The sequence below is a fragment of the Mobula hypostoma genome, chromosome 26 (assembly GCF_963921235.1).
Source record: "Mobula hypostoma chromosome 26, sMobHyp1.1, whole genome shotgun sequence".
In the NCBI taxonomy this organism is placed as follows: domain Eukaryota; kingdom Metazoa; phylum Chordata; class Chondrichthyes; order Myliobatiformes; family Myliobatidae; genus Mobula; species Mobula hypostoma.
The window spans coordinates 24,373,640-24,391,825 of NC_086122.1; the positions used below are offsets into that span (position 1 = coordinate 24,373,640).

An 18,186-nucleotide genomic window follows, 5' to 3' on the forward strand; every position below is an offset into this window, starting at 1 on the left:
GACAATGGCTGAGTGATGGTGTGAAAAACCCTTCTGATTATCAGCAGGTGGACGCCATTCCTAACTTGTCTCTGATAGAACAGCAGCGTCGATGCTTTATCTGGAGGCTGGCGTTCTTTTCTGTACACTACACCCCCAGGGGAATAACAACCCGTAAACTGAGATTGTGGCATTTAAACCAGCGCCAAATTCAGCTGTAAAAATATAATCATTAACTTATGATAATTATACTACATTACTAAACAAGGAATTCTGGAAAAAGTTCTTTATCCACATAGCAGTCAGAATGTGTAACTTGCTAGCATGGGGAGTAGCTGAGGCACAGTACTGTCACTGTTACACAAACATTCTGTTTAATCCTTGGAATAAACCATTACATGTAGTATACAAGAATATATCAGTTTTAAGAAGTTGTAATTAAACCCGTAATACTTACACGGAAGCTATTCCCTTCAACAAAGAATCTTCTGTATAGGGCAAAGCCTGCATCAGTGCCCACTGAAATAAATAAAACCTTTTTATAAATATACTATAAACAATATATAGGCCAATAACAACAGTGACTGGTACTAAATATTTTAAAACCAGGGCCCTAAAATCTGTGTATACAATGTACCCTTGTTCTTCAGTGCAGTGAATGAAGACTATATTGTAGGAAGTACCTTCTTTCTGGAGTGAATACACTTAAGCTGATTTCATTCATGGAAGAACCATTAAAACAAACCAACTGTGTTGAACCAAGAATTGGATATTTTAAATAGAACATAAGTATACAATGTGGAGGGAAGTACAATCCTCATTCAAGTGGTTCATTAAAGCATTGGTGAGTGAGAGACACGTCAGTTTTTTTTTTGCAAGACCACCCAGCAGCCAACTTCCACTGTACAATGCTCTTCCACAGCAGCAGTAATTCATCTGGCCGGCCACAGTTGACTGGGGTACTTGACAGCTTTAGTATGGAGAGCTCTGGGTGCTGGGTGCGGAGTGAGGGTGGGTCGGTACAAAGCACTGGGAAAGCCACATTAGAGGAGAGAGTAGCATTACAGAACAGGTAACATTAGACAACAGGACACCTGCCGGAGATGCAACGGAAGATGGAGGGAGGAGAAGATGGCGGCGCGAGGCAGCACGCGCGGCCTCTCCGGTGAAAATGATATCGTATTTATTAAATAGGGGACCATGCACAATCCAGATTTGATGGAGACAGATATAAGAAGCACAGAGGAACACCTGGAGAAACTTCTGAAATGCCCAGTTCGCTGCCGCTGCTACTGTGCGATCGAGAATCTCCAGAGGGGAAGGCCCCAAATCCTCAGCTTTGCCTGTTGCTGGCGGCCGGGGCTGGGGTCAAAGCACTCGGCAGAGATGGTGCTCGGTGTCGGAGGGCTGGTCGGAGGCTCGAAGTTTTCGGACAGACTGAGAGTTGGACTGTGTTCAGGTGCTTCCAGGATGCTGCATTGGCAAGTTTGCAGCGCTGGAAGCTCATGGCAGGGAGAGTTTTCTTCCTTCTACCATCTGTGTGAGATGTTGGGACTTTTGAGAGACTTTGAGACTTTTTACCATGCCCATGGTCTGTTCTTCTATCAAATTACGGTATTGCTTGCACTGTTGTAACTATATGTTATAATTATGTGGTTTTTATCAGTTTTTCTGTCTTCATCTGTCCTGTGTTTCTGTGATATCATACTGGAGAAACATTGTATCATTTCTTAATGCATGCATTACTAAATGACAATAAAAGAGGACTGCGTGTCCTCATAATCTAAAAAAAACTGGAGGGTGCTCCTCTGTGCCCACAAACAAGGTCCACTTTGACATGGGTAAAATGTCGCTCAGGGACCTCAAAAGGATCCACTGGCACCTGAACATTGCCTGCTGGCTCTCCGCACAGGCTGCAGTCCAATCACGCACACTCCTTCTGAGGGGGTGCCACCCAAACTTTAGTGCGACCAGTTTCTGTCAGGCCTTCTGGCCCAGGTGCGAGAGGCCATGTATGGAGTCGAAAACAGTCCATCTCCAGTTTACAGGCACAATGCGGTGAGGGCAACCGGTTGAGAAATCGTATAGAAAGGAAACCCCAGCTTTCCCGAACTAAATGTCCACCAACTGCAGGCCCATGACTACAGTTTAGTAAGCCTGGACCTCTGGGTCAGTAACCTGGCCAGCTGCCATGCCAGCATAGTCAACCCCTATGTGAACAGTCTCAGTGGCTGGTTGTAAGAGGCAATCAGCCAAGGCATTGTTTTTCCTCTTGATATGTTATGTGGCTGATATGTAGGCCAGGAGGCGTTGCTGCCGTGCAGACCAAGGGTCTGATATTTTGGCCACGCGTGTACAAGGGGTTTGTGGTCAATGAATGCTGTGAAATAGCGACCCTCTAGAAGAGAACAAAAATGGCGGACAGCCAGATAGAGACAGAGAAGCTCACGGTGAAATGATGTACTTCCTTTCGGGGGGACAGAGCTGCCGGCTGGAGAAAGCGAGCGGCTGCCACTCATCTCCGACCAACTGTTCGTGCACAGCACCCACCGCCTAGTCTGAAGCATCAGTAGTAATGGCTATGGGTGTGTTGGGGAATGGGTGTGCCAGCAGGGTCGTGTTGGAAAGAGCTTGTTTGGTATCATCAAATGCCCTGGTTATGTCTGCTGACCAGTCAAGCACATGATTAGGGGCGTTGCCTTTAAGCGCACGACACAGGGGTAGCATAAGTTCAGCAGCTTGCAGATTGAAGCGATGATAGAAATTCACCATGCCTAAAGACTCCTGTCGTTTGTTTATTTGTAGTTTGGGGTGGGGTGGGGTGGGGTGGAAATCCATAATAGCCTCTATTTCTGATGGGAGGGGTTTCACACCTTCTGCAAAGATGTGTTGGCCAAGAAAGTCAATGGTTGACAACCTAAACTGGCATTTAACAGGGTTAGTGATCAACTTCTGCTAGCTTAAACACTTGAAAAATGTGCAGAGATGAGATAAATTTTCGGATTTAGACACAGTGGTAACAAGTATGTCTTGTAAAGTAAAGACATCCGTTAGTCTTGCGAAACCATGGATCTGCACCTGGAAAGTCTTCACTCTCCAGGGTGCAGGCCTGGGCAAGGTTGTATGGAAGACCAGCAGTTGCCCATGTTGCAAGTCTCCCCTCTCCACGACACCAATGTCATCCAAGGGAAGGGCATTAGGACCCATACAGCTTGGCACCAGTGTCGTCGCAGAGCAATGTGTGATTAAGTGCCTTGCTGAAGGACACAACACATGTTGCCTCGGCTGGGGCTCGAACTCACAACCTTCAGGTTGCTAGTCCAATGCCTTAGCCACTTGGCCACGTGCCCACAAGTATGTCATGAGGAGTAAACAAAAAGAACATCTCAGTCTTTTAATACAGAGTCCATGAGACATTGGAAAGCCTGTGCTGCATTTTTCAGTCCAAATGACAAGTGTAGAAACTCTAAAAGGCGAAACAGGGTTATCACAGCTGTTTTGGGAATGTCTGAGCATACAGCCAACTGATGGTAGCTCCTAACTAGATCGACTTCAGGAAAAAATTAACTTTCTGGCTAAACATGCCACAAAGTCCTCGATGTGTGTGACCAGATAACGATCGGGGGGTGGTGGCCTCATTAAGGTGTTGATAATCGCCACATGAGCAGCAACCACCATCAGACTTGGGGACATTATGGAAGGATGAAACCCAGGTACAATTTCTGAGTCTTTCCATGTGGGCAAACTCAGCCTTTACATTCGCCAGCTTTTCTGGGTCAAGTCTACCCACGCCGCCAGTTGTGGGAATGTAGTGCTCAACCCCATGCTTTGCGACGATAGTGGATAACGTGGGCTTGGCGAGGTCTGGGAATTCACCCGGCAGTCAAGAAAACTCACATGCGGAGGTGAGTGCACTTGGCAGAGTCATTGTGGGGAACTTACTGGGGCAGCAGGGTAATGCACCAAAGTCCTTGACATCCGCAAGCCGGCAGTTCATAAGGTCAACTAACAGTCCTTGTGCATGCAGGAAGTCTGCACCGAGCAAGGTCTCACCACTTCAGCCAGGACGAAGTCCCGTGTGTAACACCGACTAAGAGGCAGCGCGTTACCCGTCGTGTCCCGTGAGTCTGGATCCTGCTGTCGTTGGCAGCTACCAGCGATGTTTCGTCGCTCTTCGCCTTCTCATCAATAAGCAACGCTGGCTGCACATTACAGGCCCTCGGCCCACAATGTTGTGCTGACCATGTAACCTACTCTAGAAACTGCCTAGAATTTCCCTACCGCATAGCCCTCTATTTCTCTAAGCTCCACGTACCCATCTGAGTGTCTCTTAAAAAACCCTGCTGTATCTGCCTCTACCACTGTTTCTGGCAGTGCATTCCACACATCCACCACTCTTACCTCTGACGTCCCCCTTGTACCTACTTCCAAACACCTTAAAACTATGCCCCCTGAAAGAGTATCCATGATGAACAGTAGACGATCCAGGCAGCTAGAACCCACGGTGTTCACAGACCTCTGATGTCCTGATGCACTGGCACTGTTGAAGCTGCAAGGCGATCAGCACTTCCTAACTTTTGTACCAAAGCAAGCCTGGTAAAAGCACAGGCCCAGCGTTGCCTGTATCGCAGCTGCAGATGTCCTTATGTTGGGGGGCTTTGCTGACCAGGTTTATTGAGGTGGAGGAAGGAGGAGGAATGATGCCCCGCTGCCTGGCTGAGTGTAGACTATAATCCATTTTAGCAAGCTTCCTATCGTCCATCACAGGTGCATTAGTGAGGGCTATGTAACTTGATCAGACATTCGCTGCATGAAGAGTTCTTTAAAAATCAAACAAGGGTGGAGATTTCCCAGGAGAGACAGCTTGTGGTCCGTTAGCTCTGAAGGCCTAGCATTGTCGAGACCAGGTATGCGGAGCAACTATTTGGCGCGCTCAGACTCCGATAGTCTAAAACCTGTAAAAGGTGAGTTTTCAGTGACGGATAATTTTGTGTTTAGGCAGGTGTTCAAGCAGATGCACCACTCTCACAGCCGTGGAGCTGCTAAGCGAAGCTACAACGTAGAAATACGTGGTGTTGTCAATGGTGATTTCTCACAGCACGAATCAGGCCTCAGTTTGTACAAACCAAGCGATGGCATTTTCAAAGCGACTGCGTTGGCCGACATGTTCAATAAACTCTGGAATCATCCTGGGGCACTGGGGGTCACTAGTGTAGATTTGTGCAAGTCAAACAAATGTTCAATGAAACCCGTGGCACATTTTATTGAACCCCAAAATCTAAACACAAAATCACACTAAAAATCTTCACGTAATAACGTCATCGCGCCAGACCAGCCTTTTAAAGTGAAACCCCAACTTAATTGTGAATTATGTAAATCGCTCCCAGTTATGGTACCCTACAGCATAATTACGTGAAGTTTTTTTTACCATTTTTTATGTTCTCTTTCTGGAGGCCAATAAGGGAATTGTTATATTTTCCCTTTGTGACTTAAAATGCCACTGCTGTTTTATGTACAAAACCTATAGCTGTCCATTTTGGTTTGACTGTAGCTTTTCATTGATTCTGTTGTGTATTTTTGTACCTACTGTGAATGCCTGTAAGAAAATGAATCTCAGGGTGGTATATGGTGACATATATGATAAATTGACTTTGAACTTGCATATGCATTCTACGCATGATGTGCCAGACATGCTGTCTGACGTCACTGCACATGTCTGACAGCCTCAGTCTGTGAGCATGCCGTGTGTTTGGAAAAATTGCAACGATGCTTAGAAGCGCACATTGCACACTGTCGAGTTTCAGATTAGCAGTCACGAGGCACAGCACGTGACCTCATGTCCACCACTCCCACCTTCTAGGGTGTGGACTTTGATGACACAGTCACCCCTGCGTGGATCGCTGCAGTTTGTATGGTAACAAGCAGCAGCCTACCACAGGATTGGAAGGACCTGTCATGGAAGGCTTTGAAAGTTTCTCCATAACTTAGATGGTAGATACTCCAGCGATGGCGCACCAGTTTGGCAGGAGTGACTGCTTAAATTGCTAATCAACCGGGCTCCGACTTACCCCGGGCGAAGACAAATTCTTGAGTTGCTGGCGCTGCACTATCCAGACAAAGAGTGCTCTCTTGCCTTGGAGGAGGAGGAAAGGATTTGGGGCTGATTCACTTGGAGTCTCCGGCATGCTCCGAATACACCGTGTAATGCATGTTACTTAGGCATTTAGGTCTCCTCACTCTACGTTAACTAAGCCCCTCCCACACACGACACTAACAGTGCTGTACCTCTGCTTAAAGCTACCAAGGATTGCTGACTGATTTTCTCTAACTGTACGGCAGCTGATAGCTACACCTCACTGGAAACTGGTGATGGTGGGTGGGTGAGGCTCAGGGACACTCGTGCTGGGAGCATAGGCCACAATAATGCAACATTTAAGAACACTTACCTATTAACAAAATAGAGGCCAGTCTGAAAACACCAAATAGTGGCACCATTTGCTTAAAGTTCTGAAATCAAACAAAACAGATCAATCATAACACTATGGTTGTGTTTAACCATGAGAAAGACTTTCTTTGTTTAAATACTATACCATTAGAAGTTTGCACCAGAATTGCTCTATCCATTGTTGTAATAAAATCATTAACCAATTACCATATTTGTTAGGTCACATCAGGCAGTTCAAAAGTATCTTTTTATAATATGCTAATGCTTTAAGAGATTTCTTACGAGAGGAATGTATAGAATGTTTGGTTATTCAGCTGATGTGGGTAGATTTGCTGCTTTTACATCAAATTTCCCTCCCACATCACGACCCTTTGCATCTCATTACATCTCTGGGAGTGCTCATTAGCTTCACGATGTATGTAGCCACAGAAGCCGTTCTCCGTTAACAAATCCTGAACAGCTCGTTTATTAACTGCCTCTGAGAATTTGATAAGTAACAGTCAGGTATCTTGGTTAAAAATGCCAGCCCTTCTGGGCCGGCTGGTGGCACAACGACATCGGCGCCGGACCTGGGAGCGGAGTTTCCTGGGTTTGAAACCAGTCGGGTCCGCTCCCGAGTACGCTTTCCATCCGTGCTGGGTTGAGTGTCGAGATCGCAATTCGACCTCGTAAAATAAGGGAAAAACACTGCAGAAATGTCTATGTGAGGAGTGGAGCGCCACACAGTCTCTCTCTCTCTCTCTCGCTCCGCACCTTGTATAAGCCATGAAAAAGACATCATCACGGACGCACGCACGGACACACAGACGCACACTCACAGACTCGCACGCACGCAGGCACACGCCAAAAAAAAAAATCCCAGCCCTTCACAGCAAGATCCAAATAATCTATTGGGAGCAAGCTCACATAGAGCATTGGCTTCTTGCAGATGGTTAATTGAATAGCTTAGTAAATGATAGATTCTCTTTACATTCATTAAATGCTATTCCTATACTACCACAGGGTGTTGGAATTCCTCTGAATGTTTTAAATGAAAAACTGGTATTAAACAGTGGGTCAGTGACCAGATGAATACAAAATGGCTCCCATACAGCATTTCCTGGCAAAGCTCTTTCATCCTCTGTAGAAAGGAAATTATTTCTGAATATGTTTTTTCCTTTTGTTTCCATTGAATTCTGTGGATCTTTTGGCTGACTTCACTGATTAAGATAAAACTGTAACTCCGCAATGTCATCAAATGACTTCATTAAAGTAATCCAATAGAGTTAAACCTTTATCATATCTTAAATGATATTCGGCGAGTCGCACATTGGGTGGGCATTGTAGATTACAAATTGGCTTTTATTACCCACAGCCAAGATGTAAAGTTTATTGGTTCTATGTCCACAAAGATAGTCAATGAATGGAACTCATAAGAAAGGTAAAAGTATAGAGGATTCAGAATGAAAGCGGTTAAATGCACTTAAAGTACAAATCAATCATAACCTAATTGATTAGCATAACGGTCACAAGGAGTTAAATTACTTACTCCTGTCCTCTAAGAAATTCAGTTTTGCACGATGGTGGGACAGCTAGAGTTTACATTAAGTCAAATAGGTCTACAGAGCAAGGTCCAAGTTACATTTAGTATTAAAGTATGTATGCAGTATACAACTCTGAGATTTGTCTTCTCCAGATAGCCATGGAAGCCCCTCAAAGAAAAACATCATGCCCCCACCCCCCACGTGAAAAAAAACAAATTGCTCAAATGGCAACAAGAACATCAAATCCCACACCCCCGCGCAAAAAACAAATAGTACAGACGGCAATAAGATCATCAAACCCCAAAGCCCTCCTCACAAAAAAAATCAAACAAATTGCACAGTGACAAGAAAGAACACAAAATCCAAACACAATGACATCAAATATCCACTGTTTGGAAATCTTGCTGAGGTTATCTTTAATGAGAACTTTTATGATTCCTAATCACATGACACCTGCCTAATGCCTGATTCTACTGATTCTCATTTAGAGATTTTTGAGACCTTGGCTTAATTAACTTTCAAAACCAACCTGAGGCTGGGTAAAAGCACCTGATTCCACTAAAATGTACTTTCATTGCTGAATTCTAATTAAGAGTACTGTGCTGTGAATATTAACATATCCTTTTCTCTCTTCACCAAAGCTGAATAACTTTCTGCGTGCTGCTGGCATTTTCTGTGCTAATGTTATTGAATGGAAGTCTGCAATAATTAGTAATCTATTAATCACTCAGTACACTGCTTTGTTACAGTCACCTTTGCTTTCCTTATAGGTGGGGTCAATCAATGACTCCAGGAAATGCGTGTTGATTTTCAGTGCTACAAAGGAAAAGGCCGAACACCAGAATCAGGGTCCGGTTTAATATCACCGGCATATATTTTGAAATTTGTTAACTTTGCGGCAGCAGTATAATGCAATACTTATAATAGAAAAAAACCTGTGAATTAAAGTATATATATGTATCTTGGAACTCTATGTGTGTGTGTGTGTGTGTGTGTGTGTGTGTGTGTGTGTTAATTAAATTAATACACACACACACACACACACACACACAGAGTTCCAAGAAAAAGTTTGTAAAATTACAATTTCTTGGTTTTCTGTATTAATTACTCATCAAATGTGGTCTGATCTTCATCTAAGTCACAATAACAGACAAACACAGTCTCCCTAAGCTAATAACACACAAGCAATTCTACTTCTCCTCGTCAGTACTGAGTACACCATTTAAACAATCAATAGTCTAAGTTCAAACAAGTAGGTGAACCTCTGGGGTAATGCCTTCTACAAAAGCTTTTTGGAGTCAGGTGTTCCAATCAGTGAGATGAAATTGGAGGTGTGGGTTGTAGAGGTGCCCTGCCCTGTGAAAAAGACACACAAAGTCACGTTACTGACAGAGCCTGCACTTCTCGAGAAAGATCTGTTCATGTGCACCATGCCTCAGTCAAAACAACTTTCAGAGGGCCTTAGAAGAAGAATTGTAGAGATGCATGAAGCTGGAAAAGACTACAACAGCATTTCTAAAGTCCCGATTGTTCATCAGTCCACAGTAAGTGAAATTGCCTACAAATGGAGGAAATTCAGTCCTGTTGTTAAGGATGGGTGTCCTGCAAAGTTCACACCAAGTGCACAATGTGCAATGGTGAAGAGGTGAAAAAGAACCCAAGGGTAACAGCAAAAGAGATGCAGAAATCTCTAGAACTTGCTAAAGTCTCTGTTCATGTGTCCACTATAAGAAAAACACGGAACAAGAATGGTGTTCATGGAAGGACACCACGGAGGAAACCACTGCTCTCCAAAAACAGACATTGCTGCATGTCTCAAGTTTGCAGAGCAACTCCTGGATGTTCCACAATGCTTCTGGGACAATGTTCTATGGACAGATGAGACAAAATTTCAACTTTTTGGCAGAAACGCACACCACTATGTTTGAAGGAAAAAGGGCACTGCACACCAACACCAAAGTCTCATCCCAACTGTGAAGTTTGATGGAAGGAGCATCATGGTTTGGGGATGCTTTGCTGCCTCAGGGCTTGGACAGCTTGCAATTGTTGAGGGAACAATGAATTCAAAATTGTACCAATGCATTTTACAGGAGAGTGTCAGGGTTGTGGCCCATCACCTGAAGATTAATAGAAGTTGGGTGATGCAATAAGACAATGATCCGAAACACAAGAGTACATCAACAACAAAATGGTTTAAAAAGAAGAAAATTTGTGTTTTGGAATGGCCAAGTCAGAGTCTAGACCTTAACCCAACTGAGATGCTATGGCATGACCTGAAGAGGGCTGTTCATGCAAGGTATCCCAAAGATATTGATGAACTGAAACAATTTTGTATGGAGGAATGGTCTAGAACTCCTCCTCACTGTTGTGCAAGTCTGATCAGCAGCTAAAGGAACCATTGATGGAGGTTATTGCTTCTGAAGGAGGTTCTACCAGTTATTAAATATAAGGGTTCACATACCATTTCCAGTCTGCACCATGAATGATTAAACAATTTGTTTGAATGAAGACATGAAAAGTACAATTGTTTGTACAATTGTTAGTTTAGGCGGATTAGGTTTGCTTATTATTGTGACTCAGATGAAGATCAGACCACATTTTTAAGAGTAGTTAATGCGGGAAAAACCAGAGAATTGCAAAGGGTTCACAAACTTTTTCTTGCAGATATATATATAGTTATATAGGTAAGTAGTTGGCGTGTGGCCAAGTGGTTAAGGCATTCGTCTAGTGATCGGAAGGTCGCTAGTTCGAGCCTTGGCTGAGGCAAAGTGTGTGTCCTTGAGCAAGGCACTTAACCACACATTGCTCTGCGACGACACTGGTGCCAAGCCGTATGGGTCCTAATGCCCTTCCCTTGGGCAACATCGGTGGCGTGGAGAGGGGAAACTTGCAGCATGGGCAACTGCTGGTCTTCCATACAATCTTGCCCAGGCCTGTGCCCTGGAAACCTTCCAAGACACAAATCCATGATCTCATGAGACTAACGGATGCCTATAAGTGCAAAAATAGAAATGAAAAGTAGTGAGGTCGTGTTTATGGGTTCAATGTCCATTCAGAAATCAGATGGCAGAGGGGAAGAAGCTGATCCTGAATCATTGAGTGTGTGCCTTCAGTCTCCTGTACCTCCTTCCCGATGGTAACAGTCCTGGGTGATAGGGGTCCTTATCGATGGATGCTACCTTTATGAGGCATCACTCCTTGAAGATGTCCTGGATTCTACGGAGGCCAGTCCTCATGATGGAGCTGACTAACTTTACAACTGCCTGCAGCTTAGTTTGATCCTGAATAGTCCCCCTTCATACCAGACGGTGATGCAGACAGTTGGAATGTTCTCCACAGTATATCTGTAGAAATTAGCAAGTATTTTAGGTGACACACCAAATCTTCTCAAATTACTAATGAAATACAGCTGCTGTAGTGTCTTCTTTGTAGCTGCATCCATACGTTGGGTCCACATTAGATCTCCAGAGAGACTGACACCCAGAATCTTGAAATAGCTCAATCATTCCACTTCTTATGAGGGCTGGTGCGTTTTCCCTCATCTTACCCTTTCATCATCTCAGTATTCATGTAGTCACATTCATGATCTCTGGAGGAAATTTGGTTTCTTAATTTTTGTTCAATGGTAGTATAAGTCTGTCGTGCCAGAATGGACAAGGTCTGATAGGGAGTCTGCTTATTCTGAAGGTTTCCCACATTTAGAAATAATTTTCCATAATTATAAGCACAACACTTTACAGTACAGGTGACCCGGGTTCAATTCCCGCCACTGCCTGTAAGGAGTTTGTGTGCTCTCCCCGTGACCGCGTGGGTTCCCACCGGGTGCTCTGGTTTCCTCCCACAGTCCAAAGACCTACCAGTTAGTAGGTTAATTGGTCATTGTACATTGTCCCAGGATTAAGCTAGGATTAAACTGGGGGATGGCATGGCTGGATGGGCCAGAATGGCCTGTTCTGTGTTGTATCTCAATAAATAAAATGAAAAATAAAAAAAATAAGACTCTGTTAGCCTTATATACTGGTAATTTGATATATAAAATGATATATAATAGCATTGGTATGATGGGCAGAATGCGTGTCAGTATAATCTATTAGTGTGTCTGTCCACACACTCCCCATTTACATGAATTAAGACAAAAAAGTGGGAAAGAGAGCTGATCAAGAAAATCTAACTTATGCTCAGGGTCATTGTCATCCTCTGCACCTACAAAACATAGCTGTTTCACAAACATCAGCAATGAAGAAGTTTATGAACAGGAATGCAATTACTGACTTTCACTTCTGAGGTCAACTCAGCTTGCCAGTATCCAGCAGTTTTCTGGTGGCTCCTGTACTTTGAGTTGAGTTGGAGATGGTTTCTGGAACTCTGGCCAACCTGATGTCAGCTTTCCACCGGAGTAAAGAGACCGGAACTCACAAGTACAACTTGGAAGCAGTGACTTCTGACGCAATGTATTTGAAACAACAAGAGACAAAGCTGATGTGAAACTTGAACTATAAAGGAACTAAATATTTAGAATGAGAATTCGTCAGAAAAAAAAGAGAGAATATTGGGAAACTCCTCTACTTTGTGTTAGGAATCCCACTGATACACAAGTTTTCGTGTGACCCTAATACACCTAGCGAGGCAGTGAAGGGTCTAAATCTGATACCCCACATGCCCCCAGCCATTTTACTAATGTCCTAGCTGTTTTCTATGGGAGAAACAAGACCACTGTTGCAATATGATCAGTCTGCTACACATTTAGAAATCCAGAGTACTCACTTGTAGCGGGCCGAAAGGAGGCAGGGATTCAAGGATTCTTCAGCCCTGCCACAAATAAGTACTGTGGCTCTTTGAGCATGCAGCAGAATAATTATATTGTCACAACACTAGAGAATCCACTCTGTTTTACAAAGTGCCTTTTCATTCATGTGAAAGATGGACATTCTTTAGAGTCATGGGTTTTGGAAATCCCAGCACCAGCTGAATCCTAGTTATATATTTTTAAAAATCGTCAAAGTAGAGAATGAGACTCAACGACCAAAGACTCTGAGGTTCAAACATCCTCTGAGTGTTCAGGAGCTATTTTTTTGTTGTGTGTATGAAATCCCAGCCAGGAATATCCACTGCCTTCTATTAATAATTTTCCGATTAGGCCTGGTCCTGAATGTCTGTATTTATAAAAGAAAACAACAAAAAGACACCAAAGTGAAGGAAAAGAGTGTGAAATATGGGAAAAGAGCGTGTAAAATAAATACCGGTGGATCTAAAAGCTGAAAAATGGATTGATTATCAGGCCAAGTTAAAATACCCCTCAACTCTTAAGGCTATTGCATAGAATATGGAACAATACAGCACAGAAACAGGCACTTCGGCCCACAATGTTGTGCTGAACCAGTTAAGTTAATAATCAAATGCCTAACTAAACTCAGCTCTTCTACTTACATAATGTCCATATCGTACCATTTTCCTCACGTTCACTTGCCTCTCTGAACGTCTCTTAGCAGTCTCTAATGTTTCTGCCTCTACCACCACCCAAGTCACCCACCTCTACCTCTGTTAAAAAAAAACTTGTCCCTCATATCTTCTTTGAAATTATCCCCTCTCACATTAAATACATGCCCTCTGGTATGAGACATTGCAACCACTGGCAAAATATACTGTCTGCCTAATCTATCTAAGCCTGTCATAACCTTATAAACTTCTATCAGATCTCCCCTCAGCATCTGCCGCTCCAGAGGAAACCCAAGTTTGCCTAACCTCTCATTATAGCACATGCCCTCTAATCGAAGCAGTGTTCTGGTAAACCTCTTCTGCACCCTCTCTAAAGCCTCAACATCTTTCCTACAGTGGGATAACCAGAACTGTATACAACACTCCCAAGGCAGCCTACCTAGAGTTTCATAAAGCTGCAACATAACTTCCTGACTTTTGAACTCAGTGCCTCAACTAATAAAGAGAAGTATGTCATGTGCCTTCTAAACACCCGATCAACCTGCGTAGCCACTTTTAGGGAACGATGAAGTTGATACTCAAGATCCCTCTGCTCATCAACACTGCTAAAGATCTTCACCCTTAGGGAGAGGATAGTGTAGACTCTAACCATAAATTCCTAATCTTTTCTGGCTCAAGGCAAGACAGGGTTTTAGAGAGTTAGAAAACCACTTGTTGAAACAAAGGAGGTTGATTGGAGATTTAATCGTGGTGCCTAACATGTTAGGTGTGTGGACAGGATAAGTCAATGTTAAGGGGACCTGGATTTCAGGGTAATTGGGTGAGTTAATAAAAAAAAACAGGATATTTATGCAAGGGGGATTCAACTTTTATGTTACTGCAGAGGCTAATTAAAATGGCATCTTTGTTATGTTAATCTGGGGAATGCGGCTTTATTGTGTTAAACGCTGAGAAAGTTTGCGCTAGCAGTTTGTTTTGCTTTAGAATGTGATAAGAGGATGCTATTAACCAATTGGGATAGTTGTTATGGTTTTGGTGTATTTGAAGATACTGTATGCGCGGGGTTTTGGGGCAGAAGGTGGGAGAGCAAGACAGAGGATGGACGAGGTGCTGTGATGTCCGCTAATGGGGTTGGACCCGAGGAGGGCGTTTGGCAAGGAGACGGAGACGGACTCGTGTGGAGCGTCTGGTCGACCACCGTTGGTGGTCCCAGGTGGCCGGTCGAGGTTGTCTGAGGGGTCACAGGGTAAAGAAAAAGGTCCTTGAGCTCCAATGGTTTTGTGCACGAAGAGATTGAACTTTGATAAGTGTGGCACCTTTTATTTTCCTTTTATATTTATTCTCTATTAATTATATAGTTCCAGTAATATCTATAATCTGTAAATCATTTAATTGCATCTGGTGTATTGTCTGTTATTTGGGTGGGGTGGGGTACCTCACACAGCATCCACACAAACTATTACCCAGTTTGGCGGGGCCGAGGGCTGTTTGCCTAGACGACAGCGAGCCGAGCGACCCTGAGGGTGGCCAGGGGGGCTACATTTACAATATTTTGATTGAGGTCACCATCTTGCCAGACCGAACAATACAACAGAGTGAAACAGTCCAGGTTGCAGGTTGTCCTACTTCAATGGGGGAAATTTCACAAAGGAACAAGAAATGAAATGCAAAAGGAGAAAATTTAATGGAAGTGTTAAGATACTGAGATACACTGAAACATACTTCACAAATATAAATAGATTTTTTAAAAAAGCAAGAGAATCTATCAGCCCTAACAGGCAATGATATATAAAATCACGTCCTCAATTACAAGCAGAGATGTACTTCAAAAAAATGGTAAAGAGCAATGCAGTTTGTTGTTACTTATATATAATTATTATTTCATTCACTATGAAAACCTCGACATGGGATGGGCAGGAGAGAAATAATACTGGAAAAGCTTTAGAAAGGTCATTTAAGTATTATTAAAAAAGAAATCAAACCATTTGTTCTATCATGCTCAACATGTTTCCAAACCACAATACATTACAAAGCAAATATTAGTTAATTTAGACTACTTACCACTATTACATTCATAAAGTAGCCTCCCATTAGGGCATAGACTCCACCTGAAGCCCCAACCAAACTGAGCAAGGGATCAAATATTGAGCTAGCCAATGAGCCTGAAAAATAAACAAAGGATGGCTTTATTTGTTTATTTTGTTTATTGAGATACAGCGGGCAATAGGTCCATCTGGCTCTTTGAGCTGTGCCGCCAGCAACCCCCCAAGTTAATACAAGACAATTTATAATCACCAGTTAACCTATTAATTGGTACGTCTTTTGGAGTATCGTGATTCCCTCATCCAACTCGTTAACATATAACCTAAAAAGAATTGGTCTCAACACAGACCCCTGTGGAACACCACTAGTCACCAGTAGCCAACCAGAAAAGGCTCCCTTTATTTCCACTCTGTTGGGACCGATTCTTTTTATGTTATATGTTAATGAATTGGATGATGGAATTGATGGCTTTGTTGCAAAGTTTGCAGATTATGTGAAGATAAGTGAAGGGGCAGGTAGTTTTCAGGAAGTAGAGTGGCTACAGAAGGATTAGACAGATTGGGAGAGTGGGTAAAGAAGGGGCGGATGGAATACAGTGTTGGGGAGTGTATGGTCATGCCCTTTGGTAGAAGAAATGAAAGGATTGACTATTTTCTAAATGGAGAGAAAATACAAAAGACTGAGGTGCAAAAAGACTTGGGAGTCCTTGTGCAGGATTCCCTAAAGGTTAATTTGCAGGTTGAGTCTGTGGTGAGGAAGGCAAATGCAATATTACCATTCATTTCAAGAGGATTAGGATATAAAAGCAAGGATGCAATGTTGAGACTTTATAAAGTACTGGTGAGGCCTCACTTGGAGCATTGTGAGCAATTTTTGGTCCCTTATCTTAGAAAGGATGTCCTGAAACTGGAGAGGGTTCAAAGAAGGTTCATGAAAGTGATTCCACGATTGAATGGCTTGTCACGTGAAGAGCATTTGATGGTTCTGGACCTGTATTCACTGGAGTTCAGAAGAATGAGGGGTGATCTCATTGAAACCTATCAAATGGTGAAAGGCCTTGATAGAGTGAATGTGTAGAGGCTGTTTCCTATGGTAGGAGAGTCTAAGACCAGTGGACACAGCCTCAAAATAGAGGGGTATCTTTTTAGAACATAGATGAGGAGGAATTTCTTTAGCCAGAGAGTGGTGAATCTGTGGAATTATTTGCCACAAGCAGCTGTGGACGACAGGTCTTTATGCATATTGAAGGCAGACATTGATAGATTCTTGGTTGGTCAGGACATGAAGGATACAGGGAGAAGCACGTGATTGGGGCTGAGAGGAAAATTGGATCAGGCATGTTGAAATGGCGGAGCAGGCTCGATGGGCCAAATGGCCTAATTCTGCTCCTATATCTTATGGTCTAATATGCCTTCTTGATCACCCAATCAACTTGCATGGCAGCTTTGAGGGATCTATGGTTGAGGACTTTTCTGTTCCTCCAGATTGATAAGAGTCCTGCAATTAACAATATATCTGCCTTCAAGTTCAAACTTCTACTTCACACTTCACACCTCACATTTTTTCAGACTGAACTCTATCTGCTGCTTCCCAGCCCCGTTCTGCATCTTATCAATGTCTTGTAACCTACGACAACCTTCCACACGATCCACAACACCACCAACCTTCATGTCATCTCCAAACTTACTAATTCACCCTTCAACTTCCTCATCCCAGGCACTTACAAAAATCACTATGATGAAAAGTCCCAAAACAAATCCCAGTGGAACACCAATAGATGTAGACCTCCAGAGCAGAGTACAGCCCAGCTACTACTACCCTCTGCCTTCTCGGGGCAAGTCCAAATCCATGTAGCCAAATTACCTTGTATCCCAAGCTTCTGATTTTCCGAATGAGACTATCCTGAGGAACTTTGTTGAATGCCTTACTAAGAGCGAAATACGTCACATCCACTCTTCTACCTTCAGCAATTTGTTTTGTCACTTCTTCAAAAAAGTCAACCAGGCTCACGAGGCACAGCCTGTCCCTCACAAAGCCATGCTAACTATTCCTAATCAGGCTATGTTTCTCCGAATGCTCATAAGTCCCGTTTCTAAGAATCCTCTCCAGTAGTTTGCCCACCATTGGTGTAAGACTCACGGTCTATAATTCCCAGGGTTATCACCACTACCTTTCTTGAACAAAAGATTAACAGTTGCTATCCTTCAGTCTTCTGCTACTACCCCTGTGGTCGTGGGGATGCAAAGATAATCACAAAAGGTGCAGCAATCTCTTCCTTTAGTTTCCATAGTAACCTGGGTATATCCTCTTTCTTAACCTTGACATATCCCAGCATATTCTTCGTCATCATCAGTATATGCCGTGTCGAATGGTATGGTTGATTATAGTCTTATCCATGACCATTATTAGCCCTGGAAAATTGTTCTACAGAAGTGGTTTGCCATTGCCTTATTCTGGGCAGTGTCCTTACAGGACGGGTGACCCCCCAGCCATTATCAATACTCTTCAGAGGTTGCCTGCCTGGCGTCAGTGGTCACATCACCAGGACTTGTGATGTGCACCAGCTGCTCGTACGACCATCCACCACCTGCTCCCATGATTTCACTTGGCCCTGATCGGAGGGGGGGGGGCTAAGCTGGTGCTACCCCTTTCCCTAGGGTGACCTGCAGGCTCGAAGAGGGAAGGAGCACCTTACACTTTCTTTGGGAAAAAAAAGTGTAAGGTGCACCACCCTGCCAGCATATTAGCCTCTTTTCTGCC

At 43.5% G+C, this 18,186-nt stretch overlaps 1 protein-coding gene across 5 annotated transcripts in view; it reads right to left on the reverse strand.

The window, feature by feature from the left end:
• The window catches only part of rhbdl2 (rhomboid, veinlet-like 2 (Drosophila)), a 59,448-nt gene that overhangs the window by 8,739 nt on the left and 32,523 nt on the right, over positions 1-18,186 (reverse strand). For all 5 annotated transcript variants that reach the window (XM_063033756.1, XM_063033755.1, XM_063033754.1 and 2 more), the window contains exons 5-7: positions 15,445-15,545; positions 6,426-6,486; positions 437-498 (exon numbers count right to left, since the gene is read on the reverse strand). In XM_063033756.1, coding sequence (XP_062889826.1) covers positions 437-498; positions 6,426-6,486; positions 15,445-15,545 — 224 coding nt within the window. The remainder of the gene's footprint in view (positions 1-436; positions 499-6,425; positions 6,487-15,444; positions 15,546-18,186) is intronic.